The 19078-nt window shown below is 39.9% G+C and overlaps 1 protein-coding gene across 1 annotated transcript in view; it reads left to right on the top strand.

The window, feature by feature from the left end:
- Window positions 1-7146: 7146 nt before the first annotated feature.
- The window catches only part of LOC139725762 (pyruvate dehydrogenase (acetyl-transferring) kinase isozyme 2, mitochondrial-like), a 28883-nt gene continuing 16951 nt past the window's right edge, over window positions 7147-19078 (top strand). Inside the window, exons 1-2 of the mRNA XM_071636845.1 lie at window positions 7147-7331; window positions 18561-18705. Of these exons, the coding sequence (XP_071492946.1) occupies window positions 7214-7331; window positions 18561-18705 (263 nt within the window). The 5' untranslated portion in view covers window positions 7147-7213. The remainder of the gene's footprint in view (window positions 7332-18560; window positions 18706-19078) is intronic.

Here is a 19078-nt window from a genome sequence, read left to right as displayed (position 1 = left end):
AATATCTTTTCTCCCCCCCCCCCCCCTTTATACGGAATTCCTGGATCCGCCCCTGATTCTTCAAGAACTGGTTGTTCAGCGTCACTTGGGTCTGTCTCTTGTTGTTTTTAGACTAAGTCCATGATAATATAGTCCTATTTGTAGTTACTGGTCAGTGCATTTAGACCTCTAAAGGGCTTTTTACACTTGTAAATTTTTGCTTAGTCCCGTACCAACGGTGGGGCTAAGGGGGGGGGGGGGGCCTTAGCCCCACCGTTGGTATATACGGGACTATTAGCCCACTTTCTGTTTACACTCGTTTTTGCCAAAGTGATGGGCTAGCCCCACCGATAGTCCGGTACTATCTGGCCCTGCAAAATCAAAGGGTTAGCACCACAATTGCGGTGCCAAGCAAGCGAGTGTAAACGGACCGAAAAAATAATCCTGGGCTAAGCGAAGGAGAAACGAGGAAATCAAACAGTGCTGCCGGTGCGTGCGTGTATACGTGTACAGTGCACAGCGTAATCATGAATATTCATGTGGTTTGGAAAGTACCGACTAAGAAATACGAGTGTAAAAAGGTCAATTTTCTCCTTAGCCCCGGACTAGAGCTTAGTAAGGGACTAATTGGCGAGTGTAAAAAGCTGAAAAATTGGTACGGGACTAACGATAGTCCTGAGTCGAAAGGGCTTTTTACACTTGTGTTTCTTAACCCCGGACTCTCTCTGACCCAGGACTATCGTTAGTCCCGTACCAATTTTTTCAGCTTTTTACACTCGCCAATTAGTCCCGTACTATCTCTTGTCCGGGGCTAAGGAGAAAACTGACCTTTTTACACTCGTATTTCTTAGCCCCGGACTTTCCAAACCACATGAATATTCATAATTACGCTGTGTACTGTACACGTATACACGCACGCACCGGCAGCACTTGATTACCTCGTTTCTGATTGGTCAGTGAGGGTCGGACTTCGTCTCCGTCGCTTAGCCCAGGATTATTTTTTCGTTCTGTTTACACTCACTTGCTTGGCACCGCAATTGCGGTGCTAGCACCGCAATTGCGGTGCTAACCCCTGCTATTTTGCAGGGCCAGATAGTACCGTACTATCGGTGGGGCTAGCCCACTTTGGCAAAAACGAGTGTAAACAGAAAGTGGGCTAAGGATAGTCCCGTACCAACGGTGGGGCTAAGGCCCCCCCCCCCCCCTTAGCCCCACCGTTGGTCCGGGGCTAAGCAAAATTTTACAAATGTAAAAAGCCCTAGAGAAAGTCCGGGGTTAAGAAACACAAGTGTAAAAAGGGCTTAATAAGCAACGTTTTTCGTGAAGGGGAAATTCACCCAGACAAAATCCATCCACGTGGAGGTTAGTAGTTTAACCAAATAAAGTTTGAAAAAAAAATGCACAACCCGTTTTAAAGTTTTTATCCATAAAATGTTTTGATCCTATAGCTCCACAGTTCGGATTGTTTGTAGGCGGCCATTGCAGATTACCTTTTTTTTTCTTTTTTTTCCCCTTGATATCCATCGATTTCATTCAAATTTAATCAACCCATTCTCGATGTAACGTAACAAAAAGAACGTTCAGATACAATTCAAAACACGATTAAATTCATTTTTCAATTAATACTGCAAAAAAAAATCTCTCTTCAACATAAATAACTCGATTTTGAATCAATCCCTCTGATATTATTCTTCACGAGAAAATATTGACATGATAAATATGCCAAAATGATCATCCCTTGAATGTATTGAATCAACTCATACTCCCTTACAAGTTACAACAGCATATACATAAAAAATACATTATACAAATCTAGAATGAAATCATTCATAAAAACCCAACTAGTCTTCCTCTCCCAACCAAAACAGATATTCATCTATAATATCCTACATAATCTCACCAAACATGCCAAATATATTGTATCATACAATTCATAACTATCACACAACCCACACACACACACACACACCCGAGAGAACGTTGCAAATACTGTGCGCACACGCGCACACGCACACATTTACACACGCATGTCCATACACACATTCAATAATGCACAAATACACACAAAAATCATGAAATAAACATTTCTACTCTAAACTTTGAAAGAACAATTGGCCTAAAGCTCGTCATGAAAGCATGGCGGCCAAGGTGATGTGTATAATTTTTCAAAGACGATGAGATTCGTGAAATTCCTTTTATATTTTCTTTACACTATTCTGTCATTGCCAGACGTGTACTTCACTACACGTGCCTATACCCATTACTATTTGAGCATTATAGAGTTAACGATGAGGAGAGCAAGTGGACCTGTTCTTTTAATGGTTGAGAAGTAACTTTCATTCATATTAGAATCTTTGTATACAGCAGAAGAAGTATACCCCTATAGAACTATATCAGGCGCAATATTAACAAACAAGAAGATGCCATTATCTTGATAAGATGAGGAAAATTTACAGCTTTTTAGACTTCATTGGCAGTCCATTGTCCCAGTCTTTGTCACTTTTGCCAAGAGCTTTTAACTCGATCTTTTTACATGGCATAGATGTTCCCATAATCAAACACTCAAATGGAAACAAAGCTTGAAGCTTATTGTGTTGAATCTAAAATAATTGATCGGCCTTAAATCATGCCATTTTGTAGTATTTGTCAATAGGCCTACATTATTTATTTTCAAGATATCTTTGTTTTTTTATTGTGATAATGATCTTGAAAATATATTTCCGTCATCGCTATATCGGCGAGACTGTGTTGTACAAAAGTTCATAAATAGACAAATTCTCTTTATTCATCATAATATTTTTCACATCCAGCGCTTTCTTCTAAAAAAAGAAAGAAAGAAGATCTTTAAGTAGAACGATGCTTAACCTGATATTATCTCATCATCTACATGCTGTCAGACATCATGACCGACGTGGTGAGCGCATTGAAAACTTTGAACAGTTGAGGGCGCAATTTAGTCTGAGTCGCGCGGTGAGTCTAACTCACGTGTACTGTTATTACATGCAGGACTCCAAAGTACAATGTATTTAATACAAGTTAGTGTATAACTATCATATTTTTTTTCCTTCATTTTTTGTTTTTTTGTTTTGTTTTTGGAGAAACTTTCTAAGTGCACTAGCTGTTAATACCCATAGGGAGGTGCACCTCCCTGATATAACATAAAGGAGATTGTGACTGGAAATGAAAAATGTGCAGTGTTTGATCAGGGGTGTTTCATCACTTTAGTCAGCGCTGACAAGTTGTCAGTCTCTGATAATTCTAGTAAAATTCTTGGTTTGATTGGCTGAGAAGCTCTGGTCACAGACTGTTGCTATGGCAATTGTCAGAGGCTGACAACTTGTCAGCACTGACAACTTTGATGAAACGGTGCCCTGGTCTCGACAGGGATATAGGAAGACATTACTCATCAGTTGAAATTAGAATATGATTGTATTGTCAGGTTGGAAATTTTTATTTCGTGTATTCTTGGTGCACAGCGATTTGCTAATCAGTTCCAAATTCTAGGATGCAGTGTGATCGGGTTCAAATTCACGGGCGCTTTAAGCATGCTGGGCTTTTTGAGCTGTTCTGTCGTCAGCTGGTCGTATAGCCGGGGAAAGTTGATTCACCCCCCCCCCCCCCCCCCCCCCCCCATCTCTGCTGTTGATCGCGCAATCACCATGAAAATTGGCACATACATTACCTGTCGCGTATTCTACCAAACTATAAAAGATTTTTTTTTTTCATTTCTTATATTTTATATGAATTCATATGCATGGAATTATATTTTTTGCTCTAATTCAGAAAATAAAGCTTTGTCCTAATTTTTAGTGATATTTTTCTTTGTAGCATTCATAACAATGTAGGCCTACTTAATAAGATTATGATATCAAAAATAATTTCTTATGTATTCCAATGTTTTAAGAATTTCTTTGTTTTTCGACATTTTTTTTATTTGTTTCCAAAAAAATATTTCATACAAAACCTATTTTAAGCATAACTATACTAAACTTAATTGATTTCAGCCATTGAAAGTGAAAATAATAATATCTTTTTGAATAAGGTGAGAAAATCCTACTTGCATGGACTTTGTACCCAAAATCACGTTTTTGAGCTGACAAGCATGCTACAAGGTCGTGCAGTGTCGGTATGCCCGATTTTCGCGAAAGTGCATGGCGTCATTATAAAGTACTAAACTTTAAAGGAAAAAGTCAGCGAGCGGCGCGGTCAAAACAATTCACACTGCGGAATGGTCTCGGAATGACGGAGGGGGGGGGGGATTGATTCAACCCCTCCCCCCCCCCCCCCGGCCTTTTTAGGATTAAGACGACGGAATTCTAACATATACAGTGCACTGTAGTTCGAAAGTGACATGACTAATCGCACGTATTAACCGTGACATCCGCTATAGCATTGTATACTCTTCCAGATTTCCAAACTTACTTCCTTGTAATATTTCTGGAAAAGACTGAGTCCATTGCAAACAAATACAATATTAAAAATTCACTATCGAACGGACGCTGTGCAACTTTGTTGATGTTAATTGTCAGTTTCGATGGACAGCCATGCATTTTCAGCGCCTCTCGGTGACTGTATATAGGCCTAACGGACACGAGATGTGCATCTGTAAAAGACAATTTCTTTTTGACTTTGTGTCAGCTATGTTTCGCGTCAATGGGGATGGGGGTTCAATACAATGTTGATGAATGCACGCAAATAATAATGCATTACATTCAGCATATGCTAAGTTATGGAGGAATACCTATTTTTCGAGGACTGACTATTCTAAAATATCGGCAATAGCCCCACCCCCCCCCCCCCACACACACAGTATGAGAAACACAACATGCGTACCTATTTTATACAGTAAACGCATTTTCTTTTCATTTTTATCTGCCAGAAACTTTTCTGACCTTTGAGTTTGATTGCAATATTTGCTTCTATGTTCTGTGTCATATAAAACATAAAGTTTCTTATTGTTTATTTTCTATGTTTGAACAATTCTATTGATATTAGTCTAATATTTTGTGTAATAATGGGAGGTTAATGTGATAGTGATTGGTATAGTAAGACCTATAGTGTAAATGGTGGTTGAGTATAATGATGATCATCTATTAATAATGAGTCGAATAGTGGTGTTCGAAATTGTGTGACGGTCTATGTCGTTGTTTTGTTTTGTTTTTGTTTTGTTTTGTGTTTTTCATGTGCAATTATACAGTTTATAGATGTATTATGTTTGATATTCTTTTCATTCAATGTATTTTTACTAACTTATACAGATTTTGATTATGCTGATTGATAATGTCAGCCCGCTGCGACTGCAACGGATGTTCTGATCCATTAATACTATTTTTCAGTTTAACCCTCTTAAGCAAAAGCTATAATTTTGACCCTTCCGAGGCCCAAGGGGGGGGGGGGGGGGCAAAAATTGTGTCTCCCATCCACCCCATGTAATTAAAAAAAAAAAATTATGTGATGTATCGTCATATTTGGCACGTAGGCCTATATGATAGAGCAACTCATACTCGACATGATATCCTCGGTATTATAGACCAGTGATTGTCATATTTTTATTTGTCACACATGATAAGCAAGAGGAATCTTATCATTTTTTTTGGGTTGAAATTTCTCAAGGTCACCACATGGGGGCGCTATTCATAACAACATAAAGAAATACATTATAATGAAGAAATGTTTGGGATATACGTGGCAAAGAGATAAAGTATCTTTTGTACGTTAATTGTTATCACATTTCATATTTGCATGATATTGGAATTTTGAGTTTGCAGATTGTTCATGATAAATTAATATCACAGACATAACTTGGGTAAAGGCATCAAAATGACACAAAATAGAAGGACAATCTTTGGAAAATACTGTTGTTTTCAATTATCTCCAGATATGATATCTTTATGTATTGTTTTATGCCTTTGTCACATAAAAACAAAGGAAATAATAAGAAAACATTCCGGGACCATATTACTTCACCTTTTGCCTTAAAACCTACGCAAATTTCAGCCAAGAAACACCCATTCCATACAATGTAATATTGATAATTGAAATTGGAACAGAAAAATAAAATGCAAAATCTGACTGACATGTTTGTCAGTTTATGGTTGCCATGGCAACAGCAATATCAAATATAGCTAAGTTATATAGCAAAATGTTCGCAATAAGATTTTAGGAAAAGTCGTGCACCAAATTTGGTTGCAATTGGATTAAGGGCGAAGGAGTGCCAAATGAAAATCTGGTAGGGGCACACTAGCACATTAGGGGGGCACAATATTGTGTCCTCGATCTTATTTGCCCACAACGTTTGCCCCACCCCTGTCACTCCCATCCCAACCCCACTCCACGCAATCCTTCCCTTCTTTTCATTGCTCCCCATCCCATCCACACACACAGCTGACTGCCGAACGAACTTCAAAAAAAAAATTCCACTGTTGCACAGCTGACCATGGGAAAATTCCGTGACGTCAGTAGATACCTGTCACGAAGACTGATATTTGGATATCTCTATGCGATAAAATATTATTTTTAAAGACTTAAGTATGCAGAAATAAATACATTTTCATCAATTTAATTACTTTTTAATGTCATATTTATATTCTAAATAAACAATTGTATCTTTATAAAGTCAATTATTTCGGCTTAAAATTGGCTACGTCTCAAAACGGAAAAATGCAGCTTGCGAACGCGCGCACTACTTTTCCAGTGACGATCGCAACCGGTATATATTGTTGTGATCACTGACGTGGGTTGTAATATTCCACGTATACTTGTGCGTGCTCTGCTCGTTGATCGTCATGATAGAGCGGAGATTCAGCGCTATTTACGTACGGTGCATGCCCAAGCCCGACGTATGACCCTAGCCGTCTCGAGCCCCGGCCCCGTTTGCGTTGACACCTACCTGTACCTGGCGGCTGCTCTGGATAAACTCGAGCTCCTCATCACGAAGATCTAGCTAAGTCGCCAAAACAACCCTGTCTTGATCGCGAGACTTCTGGACTGAAGCCGTCATGTTCAATGGATGCTATTCGAGTGGACCTATAAATTGATCTCTGACGCCACACCTGAAACAAACTGTCTTCATTTTGAACCACACTTGCACAGCAGCACACACTGTCACTAACGTTACACCTCCCCTGTCCCAGATCTTATCGAGCCTATCGTCACGAGCACAGCTGCAGTCGCATCTCTTGCTGGTTTTGGGCCCGTGGACACGGATCAGGACAAGCAAGGACTGACTGCCGGTATGGTACGAGCAACCATTCGCCTTTTCGCCTTGGCGAAAAGTAGCATGCAGGCACAGATGGAATACTATTCAAAGTTTTCTCCGTCTCCACTGTCCATTAAACAGTTCATTGACTTTGGTGAGTAATTTTTAAACATTATTGCCTTGGCTTGCTCATCTGGACTGATATTCTAACACTTACACGTAACAGTGACAGTCGACAGTTAAAGTTAGCTCTAATTTCTAAGTAAGTACCGGTAAGTAACCTAACTAAGTTAGTTAAACAATCAATACTAAATAAATGAATAGAAATGTCTAACGAACGTTATACAGCATAGTAAGCAAATAATCAACGTTATAAAATGGGTTCAAGAATGTAGCCAATTGGAAGCGCTGAAATGAGTCACGTGTGCGTGCATTATTTTCTTCAGGTATGCACTAAGAAGAGTCTCTCTTCCACCTCCCTGGCCTGACGTATGTCACAATGTTTTACACTAGCAGTGCGCACTCAATCAGTTGTTACAAGTGCGTCACGCGCTACTATACGCGCTGTCAATCCTGTAAACAACTTCTAGTTCGGGCCGCGGGCTGCCACAACAGCCGGCGGCCTTTCTTGTGCATAACAGTACGTGGCGTACGTATACTCTTATACGTACGTACAGCTACAGTACTTATGTGCGGGATTTCCGAGTGCGACGTGCGTAAATGTTTGGGACGAACATCTTCGGACATCTTGACTTTTGAGCGAGTGCTACATGTAGCTGACTGGTATTGACCCACAAAGGTACGTGAATAATGCTGTTAGTTTTCGACCCATTTTATAAAACAAATGATGCACAGGATTATTTCGTGGCGTTAGTGAGTTGACAACGGTTGCAAACATGCACTCGGCTGCGCCTCGTGCATGTCGCACCATTGTCAATACTCTTGAGCGCGCCGCACCTTCACTAAGGCCAAGTAAAAAAAGAAAGTAGTTTCTCGTCCGGGTTTTTTGAGCAAGGCGATGAGGGAGGTCCTTACTATTTGATATCTTACTATTTTTTCGAGTATCGTCAAAATGAAAGTAATATGTGTTTCTCGTCCGGTAATTCTGAGAAAGGTAACGAGAGAGGGCTTTACAATTTTCTATATTCAATTTATGAAATGAAACATCACTCTGGTAGCTGTGTTATGAGACCAGGTCCCAAGTGTACGTCTTGCCTGCACTCTGTGCATTTTCAAACAAATAGATATATTTGCCATACTTGAAATGAAACTTCATGCATGCAGAAATACATTTGCTTTTTCTTTCCACTACAGATGTCAAGGGAAAATGACCATCTTAATACTGGTATTTAGTGTTGTAGGCCTAATGGCTTTTCTCATACCAGTGTACTTGCAATTCTGATGTATTGTGCTATTAATTGAAACAGATTTTTTTTTTCTATTTTCCTTATCCGAGGTACTTTATTTTTCCACATATCTTCGCATATTTACAATCACATTATCTGCAAGTATCCAAAAGGCATTCAACATAATCATTATGATTAATTGAAACAGATATAAAACATGTATTTCAACAAATGTACGATTGAAATAAATTCCATGATATTCAAAACACTGCTTTATTTATTGGTGTTTGTGACTTTTTGTGTCCACACAGCTGGTATGTATATGCAGTTCTTCACAGTACAATTGTCGCACATTCAACTGGAAACTGGCTTGTATATACAATTGCAGATGGATGTCAAAATGATGCTGATATGGCATTCTAGCATTAAACATTTTAAGATGTTTCTTCATGTTCTAAAAAGACATTTGATAATCACTCATTATTTGGATGATGAATGATTGTATAACGGACACTACAGACAGATGATACCACTCACGGCTGTGTCCATGAATTTACATCGTGAAGAAAAGTATCCCGCAGAAATACGAGACAAACCAGAATCCGTGGAAAAGTTATTCATTTTGTAGATACACCCATTTAATAATTCTACATTTGCTGGAAAAGCGCATTCATTTTCTCTTCAAAATAGAATACATCGCCGTGACAGACCAGGGGATGGGGACCCTGGACAGCTACAAACACGCACACTTTGCCGATATACGGTGCGGCACGGCCACTGCACTGGCACCGTACCTTCCGACACTGCACACACATGCACATAGTCACAATGACATGAAAATGTATACAAACTCGATACCGTACAATCCTCACAAGCATTTGTTCAGTACAATTCATCCGCTTAAAATATGAGAAACGGGGAAAAATACGAACAATGCGCGAAATATGCGTGGAATATCAGCGATTGTTCGCAAAAAAGTTGCCGCTATCGCGTTCACGACGTACCGAGTGCGCTGTACATCACAGCCCAGGCCGGCCCGCCGCCCATCCAACTACATTTCGACTGCTTTGTGGGTCATTCCTTCTTGCCGATCGGCCGAGCTCGCAGTGTGAAATGCATGCGTTATTACATACGCACTACAGAAGCTACAGCTGTACTATATACAGTCTACAGCTAAGTAGAGGACGCAAGGCGTAAAAATTAGAAATGAGACGTCACGATTGGTAGGTGAATTGTCGATCTTTTTTTTTTTTTTTCGGCGGCCGAAAAAATAGTAAATATCAAAAAAGTCGATGCGGCAACTGAAAATCGATGCGGGCGGGGAGCGGGCTGGGACGAGAATTATGAATTTCTTGGTATTTTCAGCGCCATTTTGAAAATAGTAAATAGTAAAAAAATCGATGCGGCGGCCAAAATCGATGCGCGCGAGGACGAGAAACTGGTTTCTTTTTTTACTTGGCCTAACACACTCTATCCTGTGCATCATTAGTATATTGGTGAAGGTGATGGGACAAACTATCACTTCCGAGGCGATTTGGATGAGCTATCTTTCCGAAGCGCAGCTGAGGAAAGATAGCTTACACATTCAGATCACCGAGGAAGTGATACAGTAGTTTGTCTCATTGCCTGAAACTAAAAGTTGATTATTTGTTTTATATTCCACATCTAGGGTCCTCGAAATTCCCATTTTATTCCACATCTGAAACCGTTTTAGCTGTCTTTAGGTATCCTTAGGGCTTAGGCTACGTGTGTGTGTAGATGACAAAACAATGAATTTGCTGCGCCCACCGCGCGGCACCGAAGTGAAAGTGCGTTGCACTGTGTACTATCAAGTGACCTAGGTCACATGATAGTCCACAGTGCAACGCACTTTTATTTGACGCGTACTCATCTTGCGTTAGGACTGTGTGGACTGTGTGGAGATCAGCGAAACAAAAGGGACTATCAATTATTATTTCCCTATTTTTCTCAACAAACCATAACTGTAACTTTAGATGGTTTGGCAATCCTGGACTTCAGGGGCAGAAGGCAGTTACCGGGTATTGATTTATTAACCTGTTTAAGATGAGTCTCATCACTCCAGAGTATACTCGGAAGTGACTGGAGTGGCTCCCTAGTCGTGTAGTGGCCAAGTTTACCCGCTATAATGTGCTAGATTCTAGGCCGAGTTTACTCATAAATATTTTTTCATTGTACAAATCCAGCCCTTTTACAGTACATATGTATGTATCCCAATGATTTATAATAATAATAATAACAATAATAATAATAATAATTATTATTATTGTTATTATTATTATTATTATTATTATTATTATTATTGTGGCTACTACTATTAAAACACTGCTTAATTCAGTTCTTATTTATGCCAAAGAAGGGCAATTTGTCAATCAGTTGCCATAAAAAAAAAAAAAAAAAACTCAGTGCAAGAATGTCATTGACTAATATGCAGTAGACCCTACCCGCTGCATGCTATCAGGATTAGAACCAGCACTGGCTGTCGGGCGGAAGTTCAGTGATCTTCATCTGGTGGATAAAGACGCCTGTCTGGCAATGAGGAGGTTGTTGAGGTTAGCATGGGACATCCAGTTAGACAGAAAAATCAGTCTCTCCGGAGAAGTTTGATAACATTTTAGGAGAGGATTCCGTGAAGCCAGACATTGTACATACAGTGTAGTCTCTCAGGAACATATCTCCTAGTCTTTTAGTGGGATCCTATCATACAAATTTGTAGGCATACAATGTAACTGTACAGTAGGACCATCACAAACTACATTGATTATGCACAGGCAGGAATGAATAGTTCAACACAGTCAATTTTTATTTATAATATTTATTCCACCTAACAGTGGCAGAACTGCTGGTTTCCTATCATTTCAAGATGCCACGAGACCACTCAGACATGGAGTATTACTATGTACACCACCAATAAAAGACTACAACACCGAGCTTTATTATGCATAGTGTACATATGTCCCTGAAACAGGAGCACCATCTAACAGCATGACTCTGAGCAGGGAGGGAGAGCAGGGAGGTGAGACACCTCCCTGCTCTGAGCCAACAAATTGCCTTTACTTTGAGTATTGAACAGACATTAGTACTCGTAGTATGCTCCAATTCATAGCTCACCATTTTAATCATACATGTGGTATCTAGTTTGTACATTGTACCTGTTTGCTTTACAATTAGATATTCAGCGATGTCACACCTTTAAAAAAGAACAATATTTTATATAATCAATCTCATAATGTGAAGCTTCAGTGGTGCTACCCTTGTATTTTCCCTATGGAATGAGAATCACCAACAAACCACTAATGCTATGTGAGATTGGTATGTTGACACTGTCTACAATGCCCTTATACTGTAGCACTGAATGCAATACAGTTGTACTGTAAATACCGTCTTTAGCAGTGGCGTACGTGCACATGTACAAGTACCAGACATACTATAGTACCAGTACAGCTGTATATCTGCACTGGAGCCTTTCATCATACAGATTGTGGCAACACCCACTCCCAGTAGCCAATCAAATACTGTTCTGGATGCCAAGCCCCCGCAGTTCTATGGGTGGTTGCCAAATGATAAACAAACAGGGCAGATTTGAGAGAGCTGTGTCCACACAGGAGAGAGTAATATGAATGGAATGACCAGTGCTGACACCAATAGAGAAAGAATCTTACAGTTGTACCTACTGTAAGTGTTTAAAGGCATAATTTACCATTTGCAGATGAAACAGAAACCCAGCATTAGTGCTTTAAAATAGTTCTATTGAAACAACTACTGTAAAAATTTGAATCTGTATAATCGATGTTAAATACACAAAATGTGAACAATAGTTATAACAAAAATGTTTTCAGACTAAACCGTCTACAGTTACGGTTTATTGAGAAAAATATTGATATCTCCTTATATTTTAGGCTTTATTGCGAAAATTTTATATGGCAGGATGTTTTGTGATACAACAGACCTACACATATGCATCAAATGTGATTATTGAAATCACTACTCCCAAAGGTAAACTGGACCTTTACTCAGTAATCACTGTTTGTCGTTCAACAGCTGCATTATACACTTTATGCGAAAAGTCATGGGCATGGATATCATCTGTTGCATAATTATCCCACAATATGGAAGGAGTGGGAGAACAACCATGACTGAAATGAAGCCAGACTCGCGCTGCCTGGTAGTCATGGCATGGTTCACTTCACTTTTGGCAATGGATATTAAAATCTCCTTGATTATATTATCTAATTATATCAACAGTTTTCACTTTTAGTGTTTTATAAGATGATGTGCCGGACAGTCAAAGGCAGAAGTATTATCCCGATATTAAAATGTCATCCAAGCTGTCTTTTGATTTGGAGGTTTCTTCTGGAACTCAGAACTTCTGCTTATTGGTAGAAGAGATCACCCTGTTGGTTTTTAGTCATTCAAAGTTCCAAGTGTATGATATACAGTCAGGTATACACAGAGACTCCAACTCTCCCGTTTTCGACGAGAGATCTCCCACCAAAAACCCATTTTTGCAAAATGTCCCGTTCTCCCGCTTGAGATTTAATTTCTCCCGCCCTGGCTCTGTGTCTCCCGTTGGAAAGGATTTCTTACTAACTTATTGCTATTGTATGTTGAAAAAATAAGCCTTAGATAGCACCAGAGAGCATCTACATTGTAGAACCCTAGGAACTTCGCACTTCGCACACATCAACTTGGAGTCTCCCGTTTGCTAGGGGTTTCAGGCGGGAGAATCTCCAGATCAGAAGGTGCTTTGGGTTGGAGTCTCTAGGGCTTTTTACACTTGTAAATTTTTGCTTAGTCCCGTACCAACGGTGGGGCTAAGGGGGGGCCTTAGCCCCACCGTTGGTACGGGACTATCCTTAGCCCACTTTCTGTTTACACTCGTTTTTGCCAAAGTGGGCTAGCCCCACCGATAGTCCGGTACTACCTGGCCCTGCAAAATAGCAGGGTTAGCACCGCAATTGCAGTGCCAAGCAAGTGAGTGTAAACAGAACGAAAAAAAATATCTGGGGCTAAGTCCGAACCCCACTGACCAATCAGAAACGAGGTAATCAAGTGCTGCCGATGCGTGCGTGTACGTGTACAGTGCACAGCGTAATAATGAATATTCATGTGGTTTGGAAAGTCCGGGGCTAAGAAATACGGTCGTGTAAAAAGGTCAGTTTTCTCCTTAGCCCCGGACAAGAGATAGTACGGGACTAATTGGCCAGTGTAAAAAGCTGAAAAAATTGGCACGGGACTAACAATAGTCCTGGGTCAGAGAAAGTCGGGGGTTAAGAAACACAAGTGTAAAAAGGGCTTCTGTATACAGTAGCCTTGTCCGTTACCCCAGCAAACTGTGACATGCAAGGTAAAGCATGTAATTTGATACATTGTATGTATTGTATGTTGCAGCTTACTTATTTCAAAGCTAAATATTACAGAGATTTCTTCTTTTTCTTTTTTTTTTATACAGTTTTCATGGAGAATACATCTTCTTATTATTGTGTCCCAGACTTGTCCATACTTCTGTACTATTAAATTCTAAATACAACATACAATGTATTTTGTGATGATGATACAGCTGTAATTCACAAATTTGGACTTCTGAGACATTGTGGCAACTGGCAAGTGGTATTCCAAAAATTTTTTGAGAACCACAGTAATGAAATGAGATCTACACTGGGTGAGTTTAAGTTCAGTGCTACATTTGGAGTGCTAGTGCTAAGCCCCCAAATAACAGACTTATATCGAGCTCTAATACTGACGGTCAGATTAACGAAGCGATACCGATCAAATTATTGATCCCAACACTAGATGCTAGCATTTGGTACCACCACGAAGTCCGCAGGAATTGTGCGACGAATAAAGTGATGGCGCATAGGTGAAGTCCAGTATCAAAAGATGTAGCCATGACTGCTTAGTTTTTAGACACGTAATGAGGAAGACTAATCAAAATGCCTCAAATTTCATCCTTTCTTTCAAACACAGTTATCTTAATTGTGCTCCCACTCCCTGGCTCAGATTTACATTTGTATAGCCATGTCTGGAGTGTTCGTGTGCATTATGTCCATGTAGGCGAACATTCCATCAGCATAGACTTTGCGCGTTATTATGGAAGTGAATGTGGGTCTCGCACAGCAATGCCAACACCAGTACTGAACCTTAAATGACGAAAATGATAATCCCTTGGGGCTAGTGTTAAACAATGGGAAAAAACATGTAAATCGCTGAACACAAACAGTGAAGCTCGGTTTAGCAGACGACATTCAACACCGAGCCCAGCACCAGCAACTGGAAATATATCATAACTTTGAGGTCGAACTCCTACACCGACTGATTTCAAGTTCGGCTTTATCGCCAATGCTAGTGCTGAGTTATCGCCAATGCTAGTGCTGAGATACTTGTAGCACTAGCACCAAACTTGAAATCACCCAGTGTATCCTTATGGCCAGCGTGTATGTGGGAAATGGCAACTGTCAGTGACCTTTGTGTGACATACTACAATGTTTGCAGTACCCGTATACAAATAGTGAATGGTCATGAGTGCAATGGTACGAGATTTCGCACGAGGTGAAAGATAGAGGCGTTCTATTCAACGAGGCAAAGCCGAGTTGAAAAGAGAGCCTTATCTTTCACTGAGTGTGAAATCTTGTTCTATTGTACTAGTAAAGACCATACACTATTTGTTTTATACAACACCTCAAACGTCAACAGATTTGGTCTGCACAGATTCTTGAATTTAGCACAGAAATGGCAACCATTTTCTGTGAAAGACGAAGGAGTAGCCGCACGTCGCCTTCACCGTGTACGTACATACACGAAACCAAGTTGTTCACAAATATGAGTGACAAAAGTACGCACTTGGAAGCGCGCTTGTAAATGTTGAGTGCGCGTGGCAAATGTTTGTTTATTGTGACATCAAAGCCGTGCGATGGAACAAAAACTTTGAGTCGATCTTGAGTTTAACACGGGAGTCAATGGAAATGGGTGACGTCAGCCATGCACTATCCAGTTTTGCTCAAACAAATTGCACGGCTGACAGCCAGAGCGTGCGATGGAACGTTTTATTAAATGTCACGTGATGGGCAATCAACAATCAGATAGCTATATTCGAAATAAGTGTTGTATAATACTGATCTCAGGGGGGAGGGGAGGGGGGCAATTGCCCCGATACGAGTGTGCTACACATGTAGTAGCGTTCCAGTTTCTACATAATGCAGACTGGGTAACACAATTCCGTGTACATAATACTGTACATGTACATGTACATGTACGTATAGGCCTACACAGATTTGCTATTTGATTTATAAACACACACACATACTGTATTGAGGTACCGGATACAGCACTTGTGGTGACATTGAATGATTTGGCTGTGCAGTTCATGCCAAACTGATTTTCAAAATAAACCCAAAGTTCTGATTTTGTGTTGGAGAGGCAGGTAACAGGAAGTAAGCCACAGATTGCTTCTATTGTGTGATGGTAATATGCCCCCCCCCCCCCTCCCCACACACACGCACAAATGATTCTACAGATTATGGCTGTCTTTCTGCCAGTAAAGTGCCATTGAAATTTGTGCCCTGTACTGTCACTATAGCGTCAGGACAACCAAGGAGGTTCTGTGCAAAACCTGAAATTTTTTGTAAATTTCCCAAGGAGGCAAGATTTACAAAACTATGCATGCAAATGTTCTTGTCTACACTGTCTATGCATTGAGTGGCAGTTTGTGAAATTTTATGCCACAAAGAAGCCCAACTCCAATTTGCAGATCATATTTTTGGTTTTGCAATACTACGTTTTAATAGGTACTACAGTACATGTACATGTAATAGGCATACAGTGTGCAAAGTTTATTAATGCTGTGTCAGTGGTCTCAAATTTCATTCTTGCAAAGTTGACATTGATCATTCGAAGTTTTGTGATAACTTTGTTGAATAAAAATATCCACCTTGTAGGGCATATGGCAGCATACTAGTTAGAAAAGATATTTAAAGTCTTCATTAAAAGTGTGTGAGTGTTTGCAATGTACATACAGTAAAAGTGGAAATTTTCGCGGTGCTGAAATTTTCGCGCATTTCGCGCAACCAGAAACGAGCGTGAAAATAAAAGCATGCGAATATGTTTGCATGCTATATGTTCCAGTGGTTGCTGTCTTGATTCTGCGGAATTAAAAACATGCGAAAAATCTTCTCACCCGGCCAAGCGTGAAAAATTAGCTGCACGAAAATATCCACTTTTACAGTACAGTATTGGAGGTGTGTTTGATGGAGCAGTGCATATCGTTGCTGAGGTGACAAGACCTCGTATAAAATGTCAAATGTTCAGGAGAGCCAAAAAACGTGGCAGCCAAAGCACTATAGGGAATGGGATAGCCTTTCCTTTGACATGTCGTGGTGGCTTCATTTTCGGAGTGAGACAGTTGGGATTTGGACAGGATACCACTTAACCCATTATTTGACCATTAATCCAAAAAAGTCATTTTCACCAAAATTTCAGATATGGTACAAGGTCTTGTCACCCCAGCAACGATATGCTTGTATGCTTCTGAAGCCGTTATTTTCATGAAGGTTTAATTTTTGTTGATTTTGTGAATCACAGTTGGATTAAGGATTTATCAATAGTACACACGAAAATATTGTCATGCACTAGGGTAGCAATTCATGTAAGATAACGTTGGTGTCAATTCGCGAAAACAGCATCTTAGGAAAATGTGTGCGACGTCCTAATTAGTGAAAATATCTGTACACACAAAAATAATGGCTTATAGCATACAGTAGGCCTACACTGGTATGTTTGTGTACACGTACATTTATTTTTTGTACAGTGTACCACTATTGAATCTACTGGCAATCAGTATTCATGTGGACAGGCTGTGACAGTTATAGTATTGGTACAGTTTGTAACAGTTGCTTTTCAAGGTGTTCCAATTCAATACTTTCCTCAAGAGAATAGCAGTTCAGTTTCCTGGATTTGGACCAATTTACAGACACCCAAGCCCGCCCCCCCCCCCCCCCCCAACTCCAAGTGTGTTGAATAGATGTACCTGTCAATACAGTGTCAGTGGCTGTCACAGTATCCGCTGCATTGTACATAATGACCAATCTATGGATGTGCAGGTAAAAGTGTGTACAGACTACCTGTACAATGAAAAATTGTTGGTGGATGGCTGGTATAGAGTATAGACTGCTGCATAGGGTTATTGACTGAATGTCCTTGAAGAGTTCTTCAAGATACCAATTTTTGTATTCCCTGGCCCTCCGAATTATGCAGTACAGTTGTACACCAGTTCAGCTTGAAGCAGTAAACACCCTGCTAGTGGTACGGTATACAACCTAATGTGTACATGGTAAATAGTAATCATTTCACATTGTGTGAATTGTGATAGTGTACTACATTGTATGCAAGCAAGTTTGTATTGGGCATGTTACCATGTCCATTTCATCTGGCTTAACAAGTTGTAGCTTGTATACCTGGTATTATCTTCCTGTGGTATGGGCAATACGGCAATATGGACGCGTGATGCTATTCAGAATACATTGTATCAACACAGTCATGTATGGGCAGTGTGCAAAGTAGAAAGAAAATGTTAAAGGTCTTCTGTACAATGCGACAATCTGCCGAAAATGATGTAATTTTCTACAAGTGACTTTTGATGCCATGCTTATATGGATTAAGCTTTAAAACTGCTGGTATACAAAGTAGGCCTTTGAGCTGGTACTTTCACTGCAGAGATGGAAACATGTCATTTCAGGTTAAGAAATTATTGGATGAAAACTGCAACTACGGTGTGAAGACGACACTAGTTTCTCCTTTTTTCAAACAAAGTGGTTACATTACTGATGGTATTAAAAATATACATTGCTACATTGTATACGTACTTGCTGGATTAAGTTGCACTACAGAAATTAAGAGTATTTGTCCATAAGTATTTCCTGTCAAGATTGTTATGAACAATATTGACTATAAACAAAATGCTGTGATCTTTCTCATTTTTATCAACCTCACACATTTTTTTGTTTCCTTTTTATTCCTCATCGCAGGTCAAAGTCAAAGCTCAGATGCTGCCAAGTCGTATGTATTTCTACGGCAAGAACTACCAGTGAGAATAGCTAATATTATGAGGGAAATCAATCTACTACCAGAGAAACTACTACAGATGCCGTCTGTCAGGACTGTGCAAGGATGGTGAGTTGAAAGTCCCCTCACACCCCTTAGTACCTCATACTGTAATAGTGGAAATTTTCGCGGTGTTGAAGTTTTCGTGCATTTCGCGCAACCAGAAACTAGCGCGAAAATAAATGCACACGAATATTTTTGCTCGCCATATATTCCTGTGCGTGATGTCTTGATTCCGCGGAATTTAAAACATGCGAAACTCTTCTTACCCGGCCAAGCGCGAAAAATTAGTTGCGCGAAAATATCCACTTTTACAGTAATATAAGATATGTATTTGGCAATGTGAGGTCTAATACCATGTACGACTTGTTTGATGACTTTAAAAAGATGGGTGAAGAACACCTTGTGAATTCTTATCAGAAGAACAAATATTGTATCATTT

This window comes from Diadema antillarum, unplaced genomic scaffold (genome assembly GCF_040938485.1).
Source record: "Diadema antillarum isolate AM-2024a unplaced genomic scaffold, OU_Dant_1.0 seq00000059_RagTag, whole genome shotgun sequence".
Classification (NCBI taxonomy): Eukaryota; Metazoa; Echinodermata; class Echinoidea; order Diadematoida; family Diadematidae; genus Diadema; species Diadema antillarum.
The sequence above is the reverse complement of the archived record's forward strand: the minus strand, read 5'-3'. Positions and strand labels throughout refer to the sequence as shown.